Here is a 19,181-nt window from a genome sequence, read left to right as displayed (position 1 = left end):
CCACAGGGATATTAAATTTAATTATATTCTGGTCACTATTACCAAGCGGTCCAGCTATATTCACCTCTTGGACCAGATCCTGTGCTCCACTTAGGACTAAATCAAGAATTGCCTCTCCCCTTGTGGGTTCCAGGACCAGCTGCTCCAAGGAGCAGTCATTTAATGTGTCAAGGAACTTTATCTCTGCATCCTGTCCTGAGGTGACATGTACCCAATCAATATGGGGATAATTGAAATCCCCCATTATTATTATTGAGCATTTCACTGTCAGGTGGTCGGTAATATATCCCTACTGCTATATTCTTATTATTAGGGCATGGAATTTCTATCCATAGTACAATTTGATTCATTTATGATTTTTACTTCATTTGATTCTACGCTTTCTTTCACATATAATTCCACTCCCCCACCAGCACGACCTGTTCTGTCCTTCCGATATATTTTGTACCCTGGTATTACTGTATCCCATTGATTATCCTCATTCCACCAAGTTTTTGTGATGCCTATTCTATCAATAGCCTCATTTAATACAAGGCACTCTAGTTCACCCAGTTTATTATTTAGACTTCTAGCATTGGTATATAAGCACTTTAAAAACTTGTCTCCTTTTAGCTGTCTGCCATTACACGATATAATTGAATGGGACTCTCTTTTTATTTGACTGTTTCTGATCAGACCCTGCCTGTATTTTATTTTGGTCACATCTGAAAAATGGGAATTTTTAAAAGAGCTCGGTTGAGAAGCTTTATGACTGTGCTGCATAGACCCTATAAAGAGAGATTTAGAAATCTGTGACACTGCTCTATGATCTATCTGTATTATTTTGTTGGTATGGTATTGCTGTGTCTTTAGGTTGCTAAAGCATTATTTTGCAATAACACATACTTAAGGAAATTGCTATGGTTTGGACAATTGAGGTCAGAAATTCACTATTTCGAAACAAACTACATGAGCAACCTTGAAGATCTTTATCACTTCCTAGCATCAGAAGTGTTTCCCAGCACCATAACATTAAACTTTAATTGTTTTGTGCAGAGTGAGTTACTGCGTGTTATGGGTGTGATGGAAAGGGCATTTTCACTACTAATACCGGTAAGTAAACAACTATCTTCATTGATGAAAAGAAATGGTGTGGTTTTTGTCAGATTTTTAATAATGATTAACACATGATTCACCTTAATGGTTGTCATCCCAGAAACATACGTGAATTTGTTCTCTGTCAAGGGTCAAACTTGCAGTTTTGTCATAAAGTGTATAATGTCAAAGGAAATTAATGGTAATGGGTCTCTAAATGATGTACAATTTTGAGGTTGTGTTTAAACATTGAGCATTCACTGTAAAACAAATGAGACAGACTAAATGTTCTGTACATTTAAAAAATAAGGCCCACTGCACAACAACACTCAAGGACAGAACAGATATTGCATTCATCAATTGACAGGCAGAGCATTTCAATTCAAGGCTTTGATTATATTTTTCCTGTGTCTAGAGATGAATCTCCCCCTAACTGCAGATAACGGGCTAGAACTTGGAATAATATTGTTAATTGGTCACATGGGAAGATGATCCATTTTTATGGACAACTAATACCCCAAATCCTCTAAGATAATATAGTTGTCCTCATGTAAGGACCCCCAGGTCCAGTATCATTATTCAATAGAATTAGCAATGTGGTCTACAAAGAGCGTAAAGTGCCTCTGTACAAGGAATCCATGTTCAAATCTGGCCAGTCATTCATCACTGTGGAATGATTTGTGGGGGTACTGTGTATCTGCCTTAATAGCTGTTACTGGCTACTTGCTGAAGTTTAGTTGTAACTGCTTGAGGAGGTCTGCCTTTATCGTTAGCTGTGGTTTGAATGCAGCTCACATGGGATCTGAAAAAGATCTTGCTCACTCACTATATGAGGTATTCCCAGGCAAGAGAACGCCAGGTTGAGAGCAAGAGACGGAAAATTGACTGCTTCTAATGCAGACTTGAGGCCATGTCTTGATTCCCACTGTGGTGGCCTAAATAGGAGTTTTCTTCCCGGTGTTTTCTTATTCTTCCTCTAATAAGTTAAGGCCTGACCAAGAGTCCAGTGACTCTAGTGGGTATCTTTCTCTTGCCTTCACTAGGTTTTGGCTCAGGCCCTTGATGTGCCATGTGGTGTTGGCAGGAAGGCAAGGCTGAGGGAGTGTGTGTGATGTTTGGACCTGAACATTGTGAGGTTCATGGTGGTTCTTTCAGGGGGACAGTTTCAGGCCAGCCCTGTCTCTTGGATAAATGAGCTTTGTCTTTCAGGCCAACAGGTCTGTTGTCTCTGAGCAGAGCTGTTGAGGTACTGAAGGATGAAGCACTACACTAGGTGTCCTGGACATAGGCTGTTTAGTGCTTTGAAAATAAAGACTGGGGTGAAATTCTAGATTAAGGGTGAAATCTTGGCACTGGTGAAGTCTATGGGATTTTTGCCATTGACTTCAGTGGGGCCAAGATTTCACCCCTCGACCATAATTATAATGCAATGTCATATGTAGAGGAATGATCTCTTGGACTGCAATAGCACCTCCACATATGCTTGGAGAAATTCTTTGTGTTTCAAATTGTCTGTTATGAACTTAGTTTTCTGCCATTGTGACTCAAGTTTCCAGCCCTCTCTTTACTTGGAACTTTACTGAGAACTCTGGGGATCCATCTGGGTAATGAAGGAGGACAGGATGTTTTGTTTGATTTATGCAATTGACTTGTGCATTGATACAGGAAAATATACTGGAAGCATAACTTATACTTAATTTGTGTGCAATGATGGGCATTTCCAGAGGAAAATTCAGGGCATTCAGTTTGATTCCAGATACATTTAATGATGGAAAAATTGTTACACTTTATTTAATACAATATAGCATTTTACGGTGATTTTTTTCTGCATAATTAAATGACAGGCTTCAGGATATACAGACACATAGGACATCATTATTTGTTGTCTTTTCCTTTGTTTAGTGACTGAGAAGTATTATCAGTAAACTAGTGTTAATTGGCTAGAGCAGAACCAATTATGTCATGTAAAGCATCCACCTGTAAAAGAAGAAAAAAGATACTGTTTTGCATTGTAATTGTGCTTAAGAAAAGAAGTGATCTAAAAAGCCCCACTTAGTCTTAGATTAATGATATCCACATAATGGATATCAAGAAGAAGGGAGAAGTAAATGGCTAAATTAATGATGCTAGCTGCTTCCTTTTACAGACCTACTGTTTCCTAAATAGCAGCTTTAGAAATAACGGGTGTGGTAGTTTAAAGCGATTTCATGGCAGGTAGGAGTGTGTAGTGCGCACTTGCAACATCATACTTGACGGCATAAACTTCTTCTTCTTTATAAAAAGAGGCTAGCCTGCAAGGTGGTGCCTGTTCAGTAGGGCAATGTACACCATGCTGTAGTCTATTCACTTTATTAGTATTCGAGTGAGTGGAGTCCACTGTGCTGGGCACTGTATATAACCCTAGAAGGACACACTTGTCCGAAGAGCTAACACAAGAAATAAGCAAAACAGACAAAGAGACATAGTATCCGCATTTTACAAACAGGGACCTGAGGCGCACAGCCTAATTAAATGACTTGTCCAAGGTCACATAGGACATCTGTGTCAGAGATGGTAACTTAACACAGATCTCTTGTCCCAGTCCAATGCCTTAACCACAAGACTATCTTTCCACCTTAATTTACTGCAGAATTTTCTGTGCTTAAAAAAATTTAGAGAAGTTTTGTACCTTATAGTGGTGATTGTGTAATAATTTTTTTAAGTGTAACAGTTATTCCTTACATTCTTTGGGGCATGAACAGTGGACAACAGCATTAATATGAGCCTTTATTCTGGATGGCTGGGAGTGTGCATGCAATCCCTGCAGAGTCAGATGGACATGGAGATTTACTCATGCTAGGAATAAAGTGTGTGTGTGTGTGTGAGAGAGATAAAACGTGCAGACCACACCTCTGATTCCTTCCTCTACCCTGAAGAAGGAAAAAAAAAAAAAACCTCCTTTGACTCTGGCCACAGAGAATCAGTGGAATATGTGAACTCTGCAACTTTTGGGAGAAAGTCCAAACATTGTACCCAGTGGTTCCCCACCTTTTCAATCAAGTGGAGTCCAAGTCCTGAATTGGACCTCATGTATCCCTCTGGTTCAGAAATCCTAGTGTTTCTGCATGTATAAGAGCAGGAGACAGGTGTGCTTTGAATCTATTCATACATTCCATATGTTGTTACACAAAACATCTTTTATTAGCTAAACTTTTTTCAACCTAATTTTTTAAGATAAATGCTTAACGAAGGAAGAGGGACCCAGATAAGTATATGGGCATCTTAGGATGAACCCACTTATCCTGTCAGTCATACCTTATTACTATCTGAAGCAGTCATGTTCCTCAGCTCATACACACTGACGGTTCCATTACTGTCCCCTATTAGAATGCAGTCTGTGTTTTTAGCAAAAAGCACAGTTGTGAATTTCACTCCTGGGTTGGCAAAGGTCACAATCAGGGGGTCCAAACTGAAACCAAAAAATGAGATGATGTTAATATCTACTAGAAATGAGACCAATGGGGCATTTGTCTAGAGGACTAGTACAGGAATCAGCTAATCCTAGTATTGCTGAATCTTTACTTTTCACTTTTATTATCTGGGCAAACTAAAATCTAAAACTTTAAGTAATGGTGAAAGTGCATTTTGCTAGTTCTCTGATAAATACAACTCAAATCCCAGCCCTCGCTAACCAGGGTATCTGGACTACCTGAAAAATCATCTGCTCTACTACCTAATAGCTGGAGATTTTCAATTTTTTAGAATAGAAATCATTTGCTTTTTAGTGAATGATACACTGGACCTAGTTCTCTGCTGCATTGCACTTGGCACAGTCATTTACACAGGGCAAAGTGGGTGTGCAGTGCTATCACCAGTGTAAGCGAGTAAATAATTCTGATCTGACGCCCTTTTACACTCACTTTTCATCAAAAACTGAGAGGAGAAGACAGGGCAGGTGTCCCAACCCCCACTGGTGTCTGTTGCAAAAGTCCCAAAATGTTAAAGCTCAAGGATGTTTTTTAAAAACTCATGGAAGTGGTAGAATCCAGGACTTCTGTGGCAAAAGAGCAGCCCCCAGTTCCCTAAGCCATCCAGCCCCCAGCCCTGGATTGTCTTTAAACACTAGTAGATGCTACCTGTTGCCTGTACAGTGAACATTTTAGAATGCAATACAATGGTATTACATCTAAATGCTTTGTAATTATAATGGTCAGGCACCAATTCCAACTGGGGCCTTTGGGCACTACCATAATTAAATATTTTATAAGAGTTAGTGTGTCTTTCTATTATTTCAGAATCCTCCCCAAGAAAAGTTATTACTTACGTGCTGACACTCATGTCCCAGATTTCCATTCTGCCTTCATTCACTGCTGCAAATACAAAGGCTGATTTTGGAGACCACATAATGTCATGAACAACATTAGTGGTGGAACTGAAAGTTAAAATGGGCCTTACTAAATCTTGGTGCCACAAAATAATACTCCAGTCCGCAGAGCAGCTTAAAAAGATGTCAGCACTGACTGGATTCCATGCTATCTTGTACACAGGACCCTTAACGTTGGGGAAAAGGGAATTGCATGTTACTCCAAAGTTAGCAGGCTGGGATTTTCAAAATAGCTTAAGCAAACTAGGCGCCCAACTCCCAATTATTTTAAGTGCGAGCTGGGTGCCTCACTGCCCTTTGTGTCTTTGACAATCTGCCCCCCTCAGTACTGACAATACTATTATTTCACTGTCATACACAGCGTATTAGGACAGCAAAGATCACAGGATGTGCTGTATGTTCTAAGACCAAAAATATTTTGTTGGTGATGGTGATGATTCAGTAGGGGTTTCGTTTTTCCTACTGATTCAGTGCCCTGTCAGAATGTTAGAAAAAACTACTCTTGGGAGTGCAATCTGCTGGACGAGACAAATCTGAGGTGCAGAGCAATTGGGGTTGTTAAAGCTCTTGTGGACATTTCACCATATTAACCCATGAGTTCCAGGTCAATGAGAACACTCATCTGATTATTAATTTTAAATAAGGCCGGGACTACATTTAAATTAGTTACAGCAAAGCTTTAAGAAAGGATTAGGAATCCTTAGAGAATCTATATATTGAAAAGCATAATTTCAAAAGAGTTTTGATGCTTTATATCTTGTAGCCTTCTTACTAAGCTAAGAAAAGAGGCTTTGGTTTTAAAATCTGTGTTGCAAGTGTGTCGCCTACTGAATATAACAAATTAAATAAACTGATTTCATGTAATCAAACATTTCTTCTGAGATCTAACTGATCCAATCACTTTTTCTGTTATTTAATTTTACTTACCTTATGTGCTTGGTAGGTCTCTAGGAACTGCTCATTATATGAACAAGAACATTTGTGAATATGCCCTTCTTCTGTCCCAGCCAGGTATATATTAGTATTCTGAAACAAAAATCCAGATTTCCAAACTGGGATTCAACCTGTAGGATATTTATCCTGGCATATTTAAAGAGCTGTGTGGAGTTTAGGTTGTGAAATTGCTGGGAGATGCTGAGCACTCAAATTCCCACTGACTTCAATGAGAACTGTGTTTGTTCACCTGCCCTTGGGATCAGGCCCAAAGTCAATCAAAGCAACATAATTAAAACTGTAAAACTCACAAAATATAGGGGTTAGCTTGCCTGGTTTTCTCTCTGATCAGTTTTGGGAATATTGTTAGCGCTAATGTACATCAGAAGCATTCTATAGCTACTGCTGGAGAAACATGGGCAACTGCAGTGCAAGGTTCCCCTATACCTGAATCCTGATCTCCATTTTTGAACTGTTTGGGGGCTTTCATTAGAGAGTGCCTACAATGCAGAGATCTATGCAGTGAACTTGTGAGACAGGAAAAATTCACTTGGGGAAAAAAGAGATTTCCAAATGTGTTTCACTGGTGACGTAAACCAACCTTGAATAAAATCAGCTAAAAGTAAAAGGCAAGTGTATTAATCTTCTGGCACCAGACAGCTTCTCTTTTAAAATTTTCATTCATTCTTATGTGAATATTCACAGTTAGAGCAGCAGTTAGGGCTGGTCTAGCTTATGTCTCCAGAATCCAGGAAACTACTACAACTTAGTAGTAAACACATGAGGTGAAATCTTCAGCTGTGATGGTATAGCTCCATCACTGTACACCAGCTGAGGATCTGACCTATAATGTTTTGTTCTAATATATAAAATTTCAGCCAACTGAATTTGAAACATTAATAATCACAATGGATTTCCTGAGCCTACCCTTGGATGAAAGTCAAAGCACATTCCAGGTGCCTGTCGAGATATCAGAGCTTCACTTTTCTTTTCTTTTTCACCAGTTAGTTTTTTCCTTTCACTTGCGGTTCGCTTCAGTTTCATCAGATCTATGCAAAGAGACAGTACATGGAATATGAATTTTGCATGAAAGAGATAGTGACATATTAGAACATTCTGAATAACTCATAAGTACTTCAGATATTTAACAATTCTGAAATGTTTTATCTATGCGCTGTTTACACAGGGAAATTGCCTGAAATAAGGTATTGTGCAATAGCCCAGTGTAGAAAGTCCTGAGAGAATAGGCTTACCAGTGCAGCCTAGTCCTTTGCGTATAAGCCACTTGGTTATTCTGCCATCTGCTGAGATAGAGATTAATATCTCTCCTTTGTCATCTCCCGTTGTGCCTCTGTCCTGTTCGATCCACTTCAGCTGCCATACAGGGCCTATATGCTTATCAAAAGATTCACTGAAATAAAGGAACGCACAAACAGAACTATAAGTTAACAGAAATAAGGGAGAATGCATTTTTTAAAAGTTACTACATAAGCAACAAAACTGGTGTGTATATAACTTAGGAACAAACACTCTGGAGTGTGGGCATGTGTTAATTGGTTATTTTAATTTTCATGGGAGGTGTTGTTTTAATTTTCACAGGAGGTGGGGAAGGTCTAGGTTGGATATTAGAAACACTATTTCACTAGGAGGGTGGTGAAGCACTGGAATAGGTTATCTAGGGAGGTGGTGGAATCTCCATCCTTAGAGGTTTTTAACAAAGCTATGGTTGGGAAGATTTAGTTGGTGTTGATCCAGCTTTGAGCAGGGGGTTGGACTAGATGACCTCCTGAGGTCTCTTCCAAGCCTAAACTTATATGATTTTATGAAAAGTCAAAGTTTTAAGACATGAATCTATTGTTTTGAAAAGTTGTTTTAAAAATACATTTTAGAAAATATTTTTACATATTTAATTATAGAATAATGTTTAAATGACTGAAGCACTTTTCTTTAGGTATCCAAATCGTTGTACTGGTGCTGCTTCATGGTTGGCCTAATCTAGTCTTTCATGGACATTTATATATATCAAAGTCTTCATGCCTGACAGTTTCTTTTCAAGTAAGTCCCAGGATTGTAAGTGGGTACAGTCTAAGTGTTTCAAATCAGAATTGAGAGACATTAGCAAAGCTGGGAAGGGGGGAATTATGCAGCACTTCCCTGCCTTCACTGAATCCACTTTTTCAAGAGCACTACTGTTCACTCGTTTATTTAAATTTTAGCAATGGAATGAATGTCCACAACTAACAAGACATGAAAGAAGTGCAACAAGGTGGGGAGTTTGTAATCTTACCTGCTGTCCAAAAGTGCGGTGGTATTATGGGTCTGTACATTATAGATGGCTACTGTGCCACTGTACATTCCAACTGCTAAAAGGTTTGGGTTTGCCAGAGAGAAATCCAGTGCAGTAACACCATGATCACATTGATAAATACGCTCTGGCCACTGAACAGAAGAAAACAGCACATTTATTTCATTCTTCTATTAGCTAATTGCTAGACTAACCACTATTTTTCTAATGCTACAAATGCTTTACCAGGTTCAACTTTAAAACAATATTCTAAATAACTGAGACTATTATTTCCTGCTACGGTTGTCAAATTTGAAAGGAGCGCTGTGCAGAAATGTGACTTTTGTATTGTAAATTGAATTAGAGATGGGTTTAAAGTGAACTGTATAAGTGACTACAATTTCCCTGAACTTTGGAGGGTTGGATAAAGTGGGATAGGATCCAGATTCCCACTACAACCTAAACCTGACATTTGAAAAAAAGCAAACCACCACTTCTAATTTTTGCCCATCTCACAATTTAAAATCTAATCTTCTCTGCTTTTTATTCATGTGCTTTTCTAATCAGCAGAAGTTTAGTTGGAGGTAAACTAATGTAAGGTAACTTAGGTAGTTTAAGCCAGAGTGCTATGTTCATGCAATTTACCTTTTATAGACTGCAACTAAACAATTGCATTGCCTACATGGACCAAATTTAGGCCGTGTTGTAAGAAGATGCAACTCTACTGAAGCCATTGAATTTAACCATTGTCATCAGGGTATTAGTTTGAAAATAAGCATGTTTCAATATATGTCAGCTCTTAATTCTGATGCTTAGGCACTCTGCTAATGTAGAGATGGGAGCCATATAAGTAACTTGAATATCGTTGATCTGTACTGTGTTAATTTCATGGTACCATAAACTCTGATGTGATAGAACATCTAAAACGTTAGAGGGAGGAAGGCACCAGTTAGAGGCTGATTCTGTACTCCTTAACTCCCTATAAAACCTTGGCTTTAGCCTGAGTAATGTTTATAACAGCACCATTATTTGAATTTGATTGTGAGTATTCATTTTTACTGTGTTTAAAAAATGAGATTTTCAAGAATCAACAATGTAAAGCAAATATTGAGCCAAATCATTTTAGACCTTTACAAAACCATCTAGTACGTGGGTGGGCAAACTTTTTGGCTGGAGGGCCACATCTGGGTATGGAAATTGTATGGCGGGCCATAAATGCTTATGAAATTGGGGGTTGGGGTGTGGGAGGCGGGGAGGGCTTCAGCTGGGGGAGTGGGCTCTGGGATGGGGCCAGAAATGAGGAGTTCAGGGTACAGGAGGGGTCTTCGGTCTGGGGCAGGTGGTTGAGGGGGTGAGGGCTCCGGCTGGGGGTGCAGGCACTGGGGATCAGGGGCTGGGGGTGCAGGAGGGTGCTCCAGGTTGGGACCAAGGGGTTCGGAGGGCTGCAGCAGGGGGTTGGGCCCGGGAGGGGGACAGAGGTGTAGGCTCCAGGCAGTGCTTACCTCAAGCAGCTCCTGGAAGCATGAGCATGTCCCCACTCCGGCTCCTATGCAAAGGCATGCCCAGGCAGCTCTGTGCGTTGCCCTGTCTGCAGGTGCCGCCCCTGCAGCTCCCATTGGCTGTGGTTCCCAGCCAGTGGGAGCTGCGGGAGCCATGCTTGGGGCGAGGGCAGCGTGCAGAGTCCCCTGGCTGCCCCTACACGTACAGCCTGGATGGGGGACAGGCTGCTGCTTCCGGGAGCCATGTGGAGCGGAGCCAACCCCTGACCCCGCTCCCCGGCTGGAGCGCCGGAGTGGGGCAAGCCCTGGACCCTGCTCCCCAGCAGGAGCTCGAGGGCAGGATTCAAACATCTGAATGGCTGGATTTGGCCCCCGGGACGTAGTTTGCCCACCCCTGATCTAATATGATGCAATTATCTCAACAGTTTGGGTGTCTTCAAATTTCTCTATATAATCAGTTGCAAAGGAGCTAATAGTCACAGACACATAGGGGCAAGTCATTATATAGTGCAATTTGGATCTTGGGGTTTGAAGTGTATTTGAAGTGAAATTTAAATGTTATGGGAATAGTAAATGAATGTAACAATTCATTTCAATACAAATGTTATTGTCTTCTATCATATAGATCTGATTTTTACAGGCATTTCACCTTTTTTAGTTGCACTGCCCAGCTTACTACACTTAGGGCCAAATCTTGGTCATCTCCCTCACTGAAGTCAATAATATTTGTGTGCAAGCAAGATTTGTCCCTGAAGATGTAAGTATATAAGCGTACCGGATTTTAGAACCTCTCTTCCAGGAACTGTCTAGCAATTACATACTGAAATTAGAATAATTTATAGACCCCGAGGTCCTGATCCTGCAAACTTTTAGTCATATAAAAGCTTGCAGAAATGGACAAGTGTATAAGAAATAGCATAGCTTTTAAAGAAAATAATACAATGATAATAAAAACACATTGCTTTTATTCCAATCCTAGATCTGAAATGGCGTCAAAAAGGAAAGTATGGCTATATCTATACTGACTTACAGTCTGTACTATGGGGTGAGTGTGCACCAAAATACTGCTCTATAGTTCCCCAGGGTGGACATTCCAGGTGCGAACTAAAAGGTTCCTAAATTTCATTAATGTAGACCTGTTAACATAACCCTCTTCGAGCACAAACTAGGAACCTTTTGGTTCACACCCACAGTGTCCACGCAAGGGCATTACAGTGCAGCACTTCAGTGCGCTCTACTATTCACATCCCCGTAATCCAAGTGTGGGGCAACGTAGACAAGGCCTATGTCTTACTGTCCAGATTTTACAGATGGGGAAATTCAGATCTAGAGAGATGAAGTTACTTGTCCAAGGTCACACAGCAGGTGCGCACAAGTGGCAGTGCTGGGAAGAACCCAGGCACATCTATGTACATCTCTCTCACGTATTGAGAAGGGAACGTCTCAGATTGGAGCAAAATTGAAAGAAGAGCGAGTTACAGAAATATCCAGTTGCCTAGCCAGTCAGGGCTGTCTCTAGACATTGTGGTGCCCTACGTAGCCCCCCTGTGGGAGGAGCGGGGGACAGTCTCCAGGCTTCCGTGGGGGGGGGGTCCCCAGGCCTCCATGGGTGGGAGGGGTAGTGCCCAACATCTGTAGGGGGCAGGTGGGAAATCGCCCTCCAGCACAAGCCGGTGGAGCAGGATGGGGCCGGGTCGCTCTACTTCCTGCCACTCGGTGAGTGCAGGGCGCGCCCGACCCCTGCTGCAGTCCCCAGGTATGTAGCTCAGGGGAAGGGGTGGGGCTGGGGTGGAACAGAGGTGGGAAGGGCCAGGAGTGGGGTGGGGCTGGGGCAGAGCAGGGGTGGGGGCGGAGCAGGGGCGGGGGCAGCTTTCCTGGCCAGCTCAGCCAGCGGGGGGATCTGGCTGAAGGCTGGAGCAGCATGCTCCAAATTGCACCAAATTTCCTGGTCCCCTACGCAGCTGCGTAGGTTGCATATGGTTAAGGACGGCCCTGTAGCCAGTTATTGTCTGTTCTTTACTCCCATCCCAGAAGTATCTGAATAAGAGCATTTTCCCTGATAGGTTATCTTCTTTTTTATTTGATTTGGTAATGAACTCAGATTTGAGTTGGTGACATTAGAGTGTTTCCATGGAAATCTGCATCATGGCTGGGGCTGTGTGAAATATTTACAGTGAAGTTTGAAGAAAACTTCAGGATGAGGTTTCTGCATTTTGTTTTGATTTCAGAAAATGTGATTTTGTGAAAAATTGATAGTTTTCACATTTCTGAGTGAAAATTATTCTATATTAAAAGAAAACCCTCAATTTTCATTTTTTTTTATTCAAACATTTGTTTTGGCAAGGGTCACTATTCTCACAGAAACATCACATTTTTAAATGTTATCTTTGAAATCTGCTGTTTATTGAAAATATCATGAAAAGTTACATTCTGCAGATGTTGAAATTAAATTTAAAATACTTCCTTTTTTTCATACAGCGCAAAATTTATTGCAGATGAGAAGATGGACTGGGAAAGGGAAACCCTAAATTTAAAATACAAAGATCCTCAATTTGCAACTGTAGGAAGATTATGGGAAAACAAATGCAAGGTAAATAATTTTGGTTTTATATTTGAAATGCTTAAAAGAGCTTTCCCCACAGTATGAAAATCTTTATAGGAGGAACGACACACCTGGATCTAATCCAGGTAATAGCTAACCTGATTAATTCACAATCTTGGCTAGGGGATTGGAAACCGGATACAGAGCTTTTCATTCTTAGATTGCCCAGTCTAAGGCTATGACTGTGCCACTGTAATGCACATAGGGTAGCCACTGTAAGGCACATAGAGTAGCCACTCTTTGTTGCCAGGAGAAAGCTCTTCTGATGACAAAATAAAACCACTCCCAATGAGGGGTGGTAGCTACGTTGGTGGGAGAGTGTCTCCTGTCAACAAAACATTGTCCACACCAACGGTTTTTGTCATTAAAACTTTTGTCCTTTTTGGGGGCGGGGGTGGCGGGGGGTGTTTAACAACGGAAGTGCAGTGTAGACATAGCCTAAGTTGGTTTAAATTGACTGTTCTAACCAGCAGTTTGATGGTCTTTGTGACATGAGTTCAGTTCCCTGTGGACAGATGTCCATACTACAAAACCATAGTACAGAGGATGAATGGGCACAGAGGCTAAGCTACTTTCTATAGATGCTTCCTCCAGGTGAAATCTGAGGCACATTGGCAGGCTATTGTGGAGGAAGTGTGCAGTACCCTTGTTCCCTTTGCTGTAACTGTCCTGTGAACAAGAGATCTTTAGTCTCTAGTGTTTTCTAGCATCTTTCACCAGCAGTAAGGTAGTTTAGACATTTTAAAAAATAAGAAGAATTGTTAATTATTATCCATTTTCCAGGGGTTTAGTCTGGGCCAACAAATTAACATTACTGCTATATGTCTTGCTTTCTCAAGCAACAGGAAACTCAATGATCTGCTATTAAATCATACAAAATTATTACAGCAAAAAAAAATTATTAAAGTAACAAGAACTAAAATAAATTGTGCTTTATCTCTACTTGTGTTACCATAGGGTTCTTGAGTGACCAGCAGCAAGCCAAGCCTTTCTTCTGTTCTTGAAAACCAAACTGCCCATAACCAACAGCCAAAAGATCCTAAAACCCAAAAGTACAGATTGGTGGATATACTTCAATTAAAGCAGAAATTTAAAGCTAGAATTTTAAGTGGCAGCTTTCTGCCAGCAGTTAAGTGCTCAAACCCTTCTACTTAGATAACTTAGTACCAAGTACAGAGTACACAGTCTCAGTAATGTAGTCAGATAAGCAAAGTAAGGTAATTAAAGTAAATAAGATTACTCTGAGCATCAAATTCTAATGTAGTAAGTGCAAGGCACTACTCACTATGCATGAATGAAAATTAATTGCAAGTGCAATTTTAGTGAGCACAAATTGTGCCCACAAAACAGGGAGGCCCCTATAAAAATCTGTCCATTTTATATAGATGTATATAAAGTGTTTGATAAACTTATGTTAATGTGCAGTATTTGATACAATCTGGTAAATGTTTCCAGGGCTTAATATTTCAAGGAGGGAAGACAAATAATATTTTTATCATTGCCACTGCTCTTTACACCTTATGGCTTATTAGTAACAAGCAAGAAACTTGGCAGCAAGGACCTTACTCTTCAACTCCTTTAACTTGTATTCCTCTACACAAAACAATCTTTTTTTGTGTGAAATGAGCATTTTGAAAATAAGCATCTAATGGTCTTACAATTCTTAGTTTGTGGCTAGTCAGTATAAACATATGGATCAGTACCCAACAAGCCAACAGATTTATATCAATTTACATCTGATGATCTGGCCCAAAGACTTTATACGTGGCCATATTTCCTCCCTTTTTCCCCTGAGGCAGTCTGATTGTTTTTATATTCCTCCTCCCCCATTTTTACCTTCTTCCCCTACATTGTTATTTTCGTTGTCACCATGGGAAAGCTAAATCAGAGAAGTGAGATGTATACTGCTCTGACAGTAGAGTGCTCTGAGGTCATTCTGACCTCCACAGGAAGTGAGTTCTATCATCTTGTACCAGCTGCTGTGAAAGCTGTGCCTGCCATTCTCATGAGTCTTACTCTCAAGGTTGTTGGTGTCCTCATTCCTGAGAAATGCAGTGATCTAGGGAGATCATTGTCACAGAGCAAGAGGTGGTCCCTATACCATCTTTAATCAATGCCATGAATGGTCTTAAAGATTAGTGCAGAGATTTTTAATTTGACCCAAAATTCTATAACCAGTGTAGTTATCTGAACATCCTGGTTAAGCGCCCTTTGAGACCAGTGCTGCTGAGAAGGTAAGCTACTGCATACTGAACCAACTGAAGATCTCCAAGGTAGATTTGCTCATTCTTAGGAATGGTGAGATGCAATTATCTATCCTGAAGATCATGAAAGAGTGGATCAATGCGGCTAAGTCAGCATATGGCAGAGAAAGATACAGACTGCAGGAAGCAGCCACCACCTGTCTGACCTCAGGGATGAATCCCTCCCTGTCACACATCTACCCAGCATCTGAAACCCTACTCCCAAGCTAGTATTTTACCTTGACAATTACCCATCCAATTCTACAAAAAAGGTTAGAAGAATAAATTTGGTAACTCACTGGGTTTAACTTGTTCCAAGCCATGCTGCTCACATTGTGGCCATTAGTCCACTCACATGTATAGGACCACAGTCGTTCCAGACTGGGCGGTAAGATTTCTTCTGGTGCTTCACTTAGATCTAACAAAATTGATGAACTAACTACTGTCTCCTTTTGCTCTTCCTCCTCTTCCTCTTCCTCACCCCCTTCCTCCTCCTCCTCTTCTGCTTCTTCTGTTTCTCCTTCCTCTTTGCCAGCATCAGATGTAAGAACTGGTTCTAAATGCAACAAATACAGTAGAATCGTAGTAGTACTCCACTAATCTGCAATCCTGCTAATTCTGACCAGAAACACAGTGATCTCATCCCACTTCTCAGCAAAGATTTCATAGCAGAGCACTGTAATGAAGATTCAGAGAACTAATTTTTCAAAATTTGGCCAACATTTTTGTAGGATCATAGGAACTAGCATTCTGGATCAGACTAGCGATCCAGATAGTCCAATGCCCCATCACCAACTGTGTCCAGTACTGGATATTTCATAGGAGGGTTCAAGAACCCTGCAGGAGGTAGTTATAGGTTAACCTACCCTCCCGCCCAAGGACAGTTTCCTCCTATTTACTGGTTAATCTAAGTTGTAAATTTTTCAACATTGATGCCAAATTTTATGGATCCAGGTTTGAAAATTGTCACCATAGCACATTTAGTAGTTACTATGAAATGTTATAATTACAGTAAAATTGCATTTGTCAATATAAATGTGCAAAGTATACTTATATTTCATTTGTTAGGGTTTTTTTTTTTTTTCTGCTTAGTTGCCAGTTAACAAAATTTGCAAATCTGGAAGGGCTGTCAGGTTATTCTTGTGAAGTAATATGGATCCACTGTAGACTTTCAGATAGGAACTGGCACCTAACTCCCATCTGAGATTCTGAAAATCTTTCCCTTATCTACTTCCCTGATTTTTAAAGCATCAAACAAGAGCAAATACCTCTCTGGAATTTATGCTATTAGAGGATGCAAGATTTGAAATTTTTGATGTGGGGATAAGTGGGGCAAAAGCTAAGTCTGCAAGCCCTTTAAAATGCAGGGTGTGTGTGGTGGTGGGTTTCCCCCCTCTCCTCCCTAAAAAAATGAATTTATTGCTTGTGGTCAGTGTTGGATTGACAGCTTGCGAAACTTGAAGCCCTCTGTCTGGTGAACAGGTATAACATAGGCCTCACTTCATATGTTTTTAATCCCTATTTTAACTGGACCTCCCCTAAGGGGTAAGATGGTAATTCAGTCTCTCCCCCGTCAGTTCTTGGCTTCTTTACTGAAGATTGCCAACGGTAGTCCAATAAGTGCCACTTATGATCTGCAGTGAATCCACCTTCTCATTTTGCATAGGCACTGAACAGCCATCAGATGATTAAACTTTTACCGCCAGTCTGGCCTGAATTTTAATCTGAGCTGAGCTGAAAGATTGTGTGTTCTAGTGAAGAGCTGTAATACCAAGAAAACATACTAACCAATCATATCTAGCACTTTTCAGTAGTAGACCTCAAAGTGCTTTACAGAGGAGGTCAGTATCATTGTTCCCATCTATCAAATGGGGATAAGCCAAAGCACAGGGTGGGGAAATGATTGGCCTGCAGTCACCCAGCAGGCTAGTGGCAGAACTAGGAATAGTTCCCAGATCTTTTGAGTCCCAGCCCAGTGCTCTGTCCATGAAGCCATATTGTTTCTGGAAGCTCAAGATACAATGTAAAAACTAGTTTGATAAATACGGTGGAAACCAGTCTCAGTTTACTGCTGTTAATAGTGGAGATGAGCCAGCTCAAGAACCATTTATCCAAACCTTCCACAAAGCTCTGTGTATATTTTGGGGGGGGGTTGGTAAGATGGAGCATAGTACTGAACCACCCCAGTTTGGGTTTTGCAAATCCTTCCCCAACCTTTGTCTTTATTTAACAGAATTGGTTCCTCTGTCAAGACTTCAGAGTAGGGGCATCTTTACTTGGTATATTTGTTAGCATGCAAAATAGGCTCCTTCATATTGAGAATGACTTATCTGATGAGAAGTATACCTATAAGAACAGGAAGTTGCCGATAAGCTGCAAGTTTGGGCTGAAAAACATTCTCCATTAGAACCCTTTCCATAAAAAATAAATCCTGCTGAAATTTTTCTGATTTTAATATCGCTTCAGAATGGTCTTCCTCTTCTTTGTGGATTCTGGCAAGAATAACACTTTCCAAATCGATTATAGAATTTGAGGTTATGCTCTCTGAAAAACCAACAGATAATATTGAAAAAGGCAGGTTTAGCTGGATAATCCAATATATTTCACAGGCAAAAGCTGGATAATCCAATATATTTCACAGGCAAAAGAAGAAAAACAACCCCAGAAAATCTTGTCCTCAATAAATATCTCCACTATTAGCTTTTTTTTAGTTCTTTAGTTTTGTTTTCTTTGTATTTCCAAAACTCTATCAAGTAGCCATGTAATACGAAGTGTCTACACTACAATCTCTTAGGGCTAAATTCTGCCCTAGTGTCTGTGTGCATCCCAGATAATGGGACCCATGTGCACGTATCTAAAGGGCAGAACTTAACTAAGTTCTCATTTAGGATATATAAGTTAAACAGGTGATGGGACAGACCAGCAGCCTCTATCAGGCTAGGTTCCCATTCCTCGTTTGGGTGAGTAGGGTGGGCTGCTGGAATGGAGCCACAAGAGACATGGTCCCTGCACTGGCTAAATTCTGGGAGCTGGGGAATGCTGGCCAATCAGCCCCTCTCTCTCTCTCTGGCCAATGCGTGCTAGAGATTCCCAAGGGGAAGGAACTACCTATTATCTCTTGGCAAATGTCTCCCTCTCTTGCTACTGGGCCATCCCCCTTTCACCGCTGACCCCATGAGTTCCCCACACCCATTGATGTGCGTGGGTGGCATTTTTGTTTAAAAGAGAAAAACAAACTAACTTTAAGATTTTTTCCCACATGTTTTAAAAAGAAACTGTTTGTTTGTTTGTTTGTTTAAACTTAAATTTAAACTCAAACATTGCAACATGAGGCCCAGGACATAAAACCAATTAGAATATAACCATAAATACAAGTAAAGGTGACTATCCATTTCCATTGTCCATGCTGAGTGATGAGCAAAAGTAAACTGCAAACATGGTGGAAAGTACCATGATTTTTTTTAGTTTGTTTTCCAGTTTTAATATTCTAAGGTAATATTAAAACTCTAATAAAGGAAATTTGATTTGACAGCTATTGTTTTTATTCTGACAAGTGTCCCTTTAAATAAGGTGACAGTCTTATGATTTGGCCTGTAAAGCTGCACCAGGCCATGAGGGGGATGGGTTAAGAGTGCTTTGGAGGCAGCATACTGAGCATACCCCACAGAGGAAAGTGTTTCACATCATTCAGTAGCAACATCTCTGGTTGATTAAAGGAACAGCCATGACAGGCTTCTAAGAGAGTCCTATCTGGGTCTCAGCTGGGAAAAAAAAATGCTTAGAAGGCTTTGATGGATGTCCAAGACTCAAGGGAAGGACAAATGCTGTCCAATCTGGTTGGGTTTGTTTTGTTAACTGAGGACCTGGATGAACTGCAAGACTGCAGCCTATTTCTTGTAATATACATTATAGCCTTTATATCTGGTAAAAGTGAGCATAGGAATTTATGGTCAATAATTGCTGAGGGTTATAAAAATTGTACAGTATTGTCTGAGAAATAGTATGTGACCCTGTTTGCCCATACCCATGTGTACCATCCTGAAGTATATGATTCTACAATGCGTAGCTAAGGTTGCAGAGAAACGTGTAATATAATATTGTATTTTTTTAGGTGTGGTAGTGACGATGTAATAAAACTCTATCATAGTTCTTACACAAAAGGGGACAGAGTTAAGGTTTTGTA

General features: G+C 40.5%; 1 protein-coding gene across 3 annotated transcripts in view; it reads right to left on the bottom strand.

Moving 5' to 3' along the window:
- Nucleotides 1-2,819: 2,819 nt before the first annotated feature.
- Nucleotides 2,820-19,181, bottom strand: part of DNAI4 (dynein axonemal intermediate chain 4) — a 28,500-nt gene continuing 12,138 nt past the window's right edge. The window contains exons 8-18 of one of the 3 annotated variants that reach the window (XR_008445855.1): nt 17,345-17,542; nt 15,298-15,554; nt 13,708-13,794; nt 8,658-8,809; nt 7,624-7,781; nt 7,298-7,419; nt 6,365-6,463; nt 5,378-5,604; nt 4,369-4,522; nt 4,102-4,174; nt 2,820-3,051 (exon numbers count right to left, since the gene is read on the bottom strand). Coding sequence is in view for 2 of the 3 variants with exons in the window: in XM_054036513.1 (XP_053892488.1) it covers nt 3,007-3,051; nt 4,369-4,522; nt 5,378-5,604; nt 6,365-6,463; nt 7,298-7,419; nt 7,624-7,781; nt 8,658-8,809; nt 13,708-13,794; nt 15,298-15,554; nt 17,345-17,542 (1,499 nt within the window). In the remaining variant the exon portion in view is untranslated. Of the gene's footprint in view, nt 3,052-4,101; nt 4,175-4,368; nt 4,523-5,377; nt 5,605-6,364; nt 6,464-7,297; nt 7,420-7,623; nt 7,782-8,657; nt 8,810-13,707; nt 13,795-15,297; nt 15,555-17,344; nt 17,543-19,181 lie in introns of those variants that run through there. The other 2 variants (XM_054036513.1, XM_054036514.1) reach the window with 2 other exon arrangements.

Source organism: Malaclemys terrapin, chromosome 8 (assembly GCF_027887155.1).
Source record: "Malaclemys terrapin pileata isolate rMalTer1 chromosome 8, rMalTer1.hap1, whole genome shotgun sequence".
Lineage (NCBI taxonomy): Eukaryota > Metazoa > Chordata > Testudines > Emydidae > Malaclemys > Malaclemys terrapin.
The sequence above is the reverse complement of the archived record's forward strand: the minus strand, read 5'-3'. Positions and strand labels throughout refer to the sequence as shown.